This window comes from Trichechus manatus, unplaced genomic scaffold (assembly GCF_000243295.1).
Source record: "Trichechus manatus latirostris isolate Lorelei unplaced genomic scaffold, TriManLat1.0 scaffold00011, whole genome shotgun sequence".
NCBI lineage: Eukaryota > Metazoa > Chordata > Mammalia > Sirenia > Trichechidae > Trichechus > Trichechus manatus.
In genome coordinates, this window is record NW_004443947.1 from 24952775 (window position 1) to 24961038 (window position 8264).

General features: G+C 46.1%; 1 protein-coding gene across 4 annotated transcripts in view; it reads left to right on the plus strand.

Moving 5' to 3' along the window:
- Window positions 1–7806, plus strand: part of ADAM19 (ADAM metallopeptidase domain 19) — a 116615-nt gene extending 108809 nt beyond the window's left edge. For 2 of the 4 annotated variants that reach the window (XM_023726561.1, XM_023726562.1), the window contains exons 22-23: window positions 2788–2940; window positions 3730–7804. In XM_023726561.1, the coding sequence (XP_023582329.1) occupies window positions 2788–2940; window positions 3730–3783 (207 nt within the window). In that variant the 3' untranslated portion in view covers window positions 3784–7804. Of the gene's footprint in view, window positions 1–2787; window positions 2941–3729 lie in introns of all 4 variants that reach the window. The other 2 variants (XM_023726563.1, XM_004371259.2) reach the window with 2 other exon arrangements.
- The last annotated feature ends 458 nt before the right edge of the window (window positions 7807–8264 follow it).

Below are 8264 nucleotides of genomic sequence, written 5' to 3' on the forward strand. Positions count from 1 at the left end.
TGAAACTAATAGAAGATTTCAGCAAACTATCAGCATACAAGATAAACATACAAAAATCAGTTGGATTCCTTTATACCAACAAAGAGAGCTTCGAAGAGGAAATCACCAAATCAATACCATTTACAGTAGCCCCCAGGAAGATAAAATACTTAGGAACAAATCTAACCAGAGACGTAAAAGACATATGTAATGAAAACTACAAGATACTACTGCAAGAAACCAAAAGAGACCTACATAAGTGGAAAAACATACCTTGTTGATGCATAGGAAGACTCAACATTGTGGAAATGTCTATTCTACCCAAAGTGATCTACAGATACAATGCAATCCCAATCCAAATTCCAATGGCGTTTTTTAAGGAGATGGAGAAACAAATCACCAACGTCATATGGAAAGGAAAGAGGCCCCAGATAAGTAAAGCATTACTGAAGAAGAACAAAGTAGGAGGCCTCACACTACCTGATTTTAGAACCTATTATACCACCACGGTACTCTAAACAGCCTGGTGCTGGTACAACAACAGATACATAGACCAATGAAACAGATTGAGAATCCAGATGTAAATTCACCCACCTTGAGCAGCTAATATTTGACAAAAGCCCAAAGTCTGTTTATTGGGGAAAAGACAGTCTCTTTAACAAATAAATGCTGCTGGCATAATTGTATATCTATCTGCAAAATACTGGAACAAGACCCATACCTCACACCATACACAAAAACTAACTCAAAATGGATCAAAGACCTAAATATAAAATTGAAAACTATAAAGATCATGGAAGAAAAAATAGGGACAATGCGAGGAGCCCTAATACATGGCATAAACAGAATACAAACCATAAGTATCAATGCGAAACATCAGAAGAAAAACTAGATAACTGAGAACTTCTAAAAATCAAACACGTAGGCTCATCAAAAGACTTCACCAAAGGAGTCAAAAGACAACCCACAGACTGGGAAAAAAATTTTGGCTACGACAAATCCAATCAGCATCTAATATCTAAAATCTATAAGACACTGTAAAACCTCAACAACAAAAAGACAACCCAATTAAAAAATGGGCAAAGGATATGAACAGGCACTTTGAGGAAATGCTCACGATCATTAGCCATTAGAGAAGTGTAAATCAAAACTACAGTGAGATACCATCTCACCCCAACGAGGCTAGCATTAATCCAAAAAACACAAAATAATGTTAGCGACATTGTGGAGAGACTGGAACATTTATACACTGCTGGTGGGAATGTAGAATGGTACAACCACTTTGGAAATTGATTTGGCACTTCCTCAAAAAGCTAGAAATAGAAGTACCATAGAATCCAGCAATCCCACTCATTGGAATACATCCTAGAGAAATAAGAGCCATCACACGAATAGATATGTGCACACCCATGTTCATTGCGGCACTGTTCACAATAGCAAAAAGATGGAAACAACCTAGGTGCCCATCAACGGACGAGTGAATAAACAAATTATGGTATATTCACACAATGGAATACTATGCAACGATAAAGAACAAGATGAATCTGCGAAACATCTCATAACATGGGTGAATCTGGAAGGCATTATGCTGAGTGAAATTAGTCAGTCTCAAAAGAACAAATATTGTATGAGACCACTATTATAAGAAGTCAAGAAATGGTTTAAACACAGAAGAAAACATTCTTTGATGGTTACGAGGGTGGGGAGGGGTATTCACTAACTAGACAGAAGACAAGAATTATCTTAGGTGAAGGGAAGGACAACACACAATACAGGGGAAGTCAGCACAACTGGACTAAACCAAAAGCTAAGAAGTTTTCTGAATACAACCAAACACTTCAAGGGACAGAGTAGCAAGGGTGGGGATCTGGGAACCATGGTTTCAGGGGACATCTAGGTCAATTGGCATAACATGGTTTATTAAGAAAATGTTCTGCATCCCACTTTGGTGAGTGGCAGCTGGGGTCTTAAAAGCTAGCAAGGAGGCAATCTAAGATGCATCAGTTGGTCCCAACCCACCTGGAGCAAAGGAGAATGAAGAACCTCAAAGACACAAGGAAAATATTAGCCCAAGAGACAGAAAGGGCCACATAAACCAGAGACGTCATCATCCTGAGACCAGAAGAACTAGATGGTGCCCAGCTACCACCAATGACCGCCCTGACAGGGAACTGAACAGAGAGTCCCTGATGGAGCAGGATAAAAGTGGGGTGCAGAACTCAAATTCTAGTAAAAAGACCAGACTTAATGGTCTGACTGAGACTGAGGGCTCCTGGAAGACATGGCCCCTGGACTGTCCTTTAGCCCAGAACTGAAACTATTCCCGAAGCCAACTCTTTAGACAAAGATTAGACTGGACTATGGGACATAAAATGATACTTGTGAAGAGTGTGCTTCTTAGCTCAAGTAGATACATGAGATTAAAGGGACGGCTGCTGTCCAGAGGCAAGATGAGAAGGAAAAACAGACAGGAGCTGGGGAAGTGGACACGGGAAATCCAGGTTAGAAGGGAAGAGTGTGCTGTCACACTGTGGGGAGAGTGCTGGGGTCACATGGCAGTGTGAGTATGTGTTTTTGTGTGGGAGACTGACATGAACTGTAAACTTTCACTTAAACCACAATTAAAAAAAAAAAAAGTCCTATGGAACACAGTTCCACTCTGATACACATGGGGTTACCATGAGTCGGAATCTACTCGAGGGCAACTGGTAATAGTATATAATGTAATTTGACCCTAATATATTGAGAACGTTTTCTTTGGAATGGGCCTCTCTGGCCTTTGAGTGAGGCTTGTTGCTTTTTCTTCAGGATTTCTCCAGGCCTCGACCACCCCAGAAGGCACTGCCGGCTAACCCAGTGCCGGGCCGTAAGACCCTCCCAAGGCAAGGCGGCCCCTCCACACTGCTACCCTCTGCTGCTGGCCCTCAGCATTCCCGGCCGCTGGTAGCACCTGTCCCAAAGGTGAGTGCATAGACGCCCTCAAGGTTAAAGCTAGCTGGTGCCAGAGGGTTCTGGGCGGGGAAGTATGTGTTTGAGAAAACAAACCAGTTCATGCTTCCTGTCTGGGGTGAATTTCCAACACAAAAGCCAAGGACAAAAGTTTAGCGTTTCTTGGTGCCCAATTAACTATCCCTTAACTTAGTAATAGAGTTTTCCGGTTTCATGTGAAAGATGATGCTTAGGAGCCTGAGCTACGGAGACAGACATATGAGGCTTCAAACTTAGGAGGCTGGTCTCCTAAGCAGCTGAGTGACTCCAAGCAAGTCACTCTCTCGATTCTCAACTTCCTTAACTGTAAAAAGGCAATAATAAGCAACAATAATCAGCCTCCTAAGGTTGGTCTGAAGGTGAAGTCAGTTGATTTACACAACTGCCTGGCATATGGTAGGCAGTGCACAAATGGCAGCTCTTATTAGTTCTTTTCTGTGGCTGACTTATTCTTAGGTTGCCAGTCCTGGGAGGTAGGTCAGAAAGAGATGTGGTGAGGAAGCTGGCTGACAGACCTGTATTCCCACAAGGCATTGGGAAATCTGTGGGCTGAGTTGCAGCTTGAGCGGGGAAGGAAGGAAGGCGGAGGAATCCTGCAACTTGTGATGGGGAACCCACCATGCCTCTCCCTGAAGGATTGATACAAGCGTTGTCAATCTTTCTTCTCAATTGACATATCTGTCAAAAGTGAGAGCACAGCTCTTCATGGATCCCATGTGCATTTAGCTGATATTTTTCTCCCTCCCTTCCCTTCTTTTCCAGTTTCCTGAATACAGATCACAGAGGGCTGGGGGAATGACTAGCTCGAAAATCTAGACCTGGTTAGGGGGTTTCGCCCTTTCCTTGAGGACTCTGGATACCCCAGAGGGTCCAGTGGCCATGGAATCTGGAAGAAGCATGTCTGGCCACCCCCGAGCTCCTCCTCCCTCCTCCCAGAACCACCGAATCTCCGAAAATCTCCTTCTGGACACATCGCCTCCTCAGCTTCCTCAAAGGCCCAGAGGGACAACTGTCGATGGAATCTAAGTGTTGTTTTGTGCAATATACAGCCCAGGGTGTGGAGGGGAGAGCACAGGGGAGGGTGAATAACAGCGTCTCCCTCCAGCCTCCCTTCTACTGGCCCCTTAGCCCAGGGATGGCAATGGGGATGGTCGAGGCTGTCTTGAGCCGGCAAGCCCAGCTGGGGAAAGTCCTGTTCAGCCCTCTGGCCAGGACTTAGCCTGGAGAAGCCATGTCCTATGGGGGAGGGCACACGTGAGAGTGTTCCATTACCTGCCTTCCTGAAGGTCTCAGGCTGGATGGAGGCTGGGCACTTGTGCATCCTTTTTAGCACCGGGAACCAGCCACTGCTCGGGCCCTGCCCAGGTCTTGGTTGAGTGATCTGAGGTGACAGCTCCTGGCTTTGTGGCTGCATGTGAACAAGTCAAGTCCCCCCCCTCCCCCCACCTCACCCTGTGCCTCCCCTTTTATCCACACGGGTCACTCTGACTCACACAGGTACTATTTGTAGGCAACGCAGACAGCAGGGGGAGCACCAGGCTTGGGCCTCCTCTGAGCCGTAATGCCAAAGGTTGTGACTGTAATTCTTGGTTGCTCTGTTTTCGCTTCTGCACTTCCCAAGTGCCCCATGCTTTTGATTTCTCCTTGGCCTATCAGACCCTCTCTGATGCGCGGTGCTTTGGTGAGTGGATCCTCAGCCGTCCTAACTTTCTGGAGACCTGGTGCTTGTGACCTAAAAGTCAAGGTCCTGCCTCAAGGGTTGGCAGCTTGGACGTCCTGCATTGGATCCCAAGATTGTTCACCGGAGTAGACTTGGGGCATGACCATGAGGTTTACAGCGTTATTTTTCATTATGTCTTATGACCTCAGTAGGGCCAGGGTATTTCTCCTTACTCCCTGACATAAACCTAGGCAGAGCCCACCAAGGAAGACAACAGGTGTCATGAAGGGAGCAAACATCCTAGGAACCCCAGCTATAAGAAGTCTCCCTAGTGGTCTGGTCACTGACTTGAGGAGGGACCGTTGCCCTCTGAGCAGAGAACGGACCTGCCTCTAGCCATGGGGTGGGGTTGAGATCCTGAGAAAAGGCAACCGTCAACATGGCTGCCTTTTGAACAGCGCTGGGACTACCTGTCCTCCCACCCCGCAAACATTTTACTTTCCACTTCCTTTTGTTCTCTCCTTCTGTTCACTGTTTATGACCCTCAAAGGTCTGAGCAGATGGGGAATGTACTCCAATGGATGCCATTCTCCTTGGAGCAGGGAGGGAGGGCTGTGTGGGCTGTAGGTGCTCTGCTAGGTGTGACGATTTCCATAAAGAAGCTGGAGACATTTTCTGGGTGACTATCTCCCACCCTCAGGTGCTGGGTGGCCTTCCAGAGGGAAGCTGGCCTGACTTTCACTCCTTCCAAGGGTTTTCAGGGGCCTCCTTACCTCCTGCAAGAAGTTGTTTGCTCTTGGGAATTTCAACAGGAAAAGATGGAGCTTTTGGCTCCCCAGCCACCACCCCAGGGCCTCCTTACAGTTCTCTGCACACAACAGGTGCTTAATAGATATTCTTGGTTTCATAGACAAGTGGAAGATACGAGATATGCACCTGGGGATAAACATAGGGTAGATTTAGAAACATCTCAGGACAGTGAGTTTCTCTGGTGACATTCATGCCCCTGTCTCCCTGACAAAGGCTGTTCTTGCTCCCCGTACCCAACCTCCACCTTCCTTACTGCCTGATGAAGTCAGAGGACAGCCTTCCATTTAAACTGCTACCCCAAATGCCAGATGCCTCAAAGCTGGGTCCCAGAGAAGTAATGGTAAAAACATCCACATTCCCCCCAAAATCACCCTTAAGCCCACCCCTAAGATGTTCCATTGGTTTGTGCGGCTTTCTCCCTCACCTCAGCAGCTGGTGGCTCTGCAGTGAACATGTGGCTGCAGAGCCTCCTGAATCTGAAATGCATTCTCCCTGGAACCACACAGAAAAGAGATCAGGGTTGGCTTTTTATTGTTGTTTTCACATGATTTTAACACCCCTCCATCCCATAAAATTGTACTGTGAACTGGAAGACGGTCGAAATTTTTGAATTTGATAGGGACTTTTGGCAGCTGGCTCTACTTACTGTTTCACTCCTGGCTCTGCTCAGGGAGCCGGGAATCGACAGTTCTGAGGACCAGGGAGGCTTCCCTGGAGGAAGACGGGCAGTTATAATCCTCTTTCCCCTCCTGTCCAGTGTGCTGCGCTGAGGTGTCCAATCAAACGTTCAGACTTGGTGAAGGGGGGACTTTATCTGAAAGGATTATTGCATGGAGGAGAAAGAGAGTATTGCAGTAGGAGAAGGGGAACTATTGCAATAGGGAGACTGCTCAGATCACAAGATCTGACAGCTTCTCAAAGCTCATGCAGAAAAGGGATCTTCGTTTATCAGCAGGTAAACAAGTCTAGGAATAACTGAATTCAAGGAATGTGTTTCTTGTGCTCAGCCTTTTTTGGGAGCGGTTGTTGAGGGTCTGTTAAAAATCAGCCATTGAAAACCCTATGGAGCACAGTTCTACTCTGACACACCTGGAGTTGCTGTAAGTTGAAATTGACTCCATGGCAACTGTTTTTTTTTGTTTGTTTGTTTGCTGGCTTGCTGGCTCAGGCTGAGGGTGGGGTCGAAGTGCAGGGTCCTATGGGGATGAGCAAAGCTTAGCTAAAGTTGAGTCAAGTCCCTTAACAAGTACTTTGTTCTGATGCAGATATTGTAAATCTTTTTAAAAGCTAAATAAGCCTCTTGCTAGTTTTACAACCCAGGAATGTTTGTCTTAAGAGCCTTGGAGCCATGTCTTTGAAATGTAAACCTCAAGAGTGATAGCATCCTTATGGCCCTGGTTTAGCCTAGGCACCTGGTTCCAAGTTGGAACTACCTGCTTGTCGAATAAGTTCTTTCTAGTCTTATGTACTCTTCCCTACGAACGAAAAAGGAACCCTGGTGGTGCCGTAGTTAAGCACTCGGCTGCTAACCGAAAGGTTGGTGGTGTGAACCCACCCAGTGGCTCCATGGGAGAAAAACCTGGCAATCTGCTCCTGTAAAGATTTAAGCCTAGAAAACCCGATGGGGCAGATCCGCTGTGTCACACGGGGTCTCTGTGAGTCGAAAATCAACTCAGTGACACTCGACCACTACTTGAAAGAAAGGCAACAACATAAAACTTCTTTCCTGCCCGAGCTCTGAGACACAGATTTAGGGTTAGAGCATTCTCCCTATTTTTCAGTCATCCCTTTCCACAGATTGCAGTAGCTCATTTTCCTCTCTTGCAATAATCCTTTTGAATAAAGTCTCCTTACCTATGTCTGCATTTGTTTTTGACAGAGGGTGTACACGATTTGCATTTTTAAATTGGAGAGCAGTTCTAAAGTCAGTGATTGGGTCCATATGTATATATATAACAGCTCTGCCGGGCACCCAGGAAAGCCGAAGGAGCACCAGCTGGAAAGGTGCCCTATTCCCAGGGAAGCTGGCTAAGGAGAGGTTTTGCAGAATCCAAGCCAACCACCTCCAAAGTAACCCCTCGGTCCACCTTCCCACACCGCCCACCATGTGTACGTGTGTGTCTGGGATCCAGGGCAATGTGAATTTTGTTTTTATCTGGGAGATTGTTCACAGAAACATCCTCTTCTCTCTTGTCCACCTATTAATTGTTTACAATGATATTTGTACATCTATGCAAAATACTTGAATGGGCCGTTGTGCCTTTTTTCCTTGTTTGTATTTAATTAAAAATAAATTGTCATTTGAAATGGTATCTGGTTTGGCAGCTCTTTTTTTTTTAAATGTCCCACTACTGAGACTGGGGAGCCCCGGTGGCACAGTGGTTAAGAGCTTGGCTGCTAACCAAAAGGTCGGCAGTTCGAATCCACCAGTTCCTCCTTGGAAACCCTATGGGGCGGTTCTACTCTGTCTTATAGGGTCACTATGAGTCAAAATCGACTCGATGGCAACAGGACAGGACTGAGACTGGATAGAATCCATTACATGTAGACTCCTCAGGAGGAAGGAGTTCCCAGCAAGACCATCAGTCCAGTCTATAAGGCCATTATGATGGATTTTTAGCCATGGAAGGTGTTCCTGGGTGGTGCAAATGGTTAATGCGCTCAGCTGCTAACTGAAAGGTTAGATGTTCAAGTCCACCCAGAGGAGATTCAGAAGAAAGTCCTGGCGATCTACTTTCAAAAAAATCAGCCATAGAAAATCCTAAGGAGCACGGTTCTACTCTGACACACATGAGGTCACCATGAGTCAGAATCGACTCGACAGCAA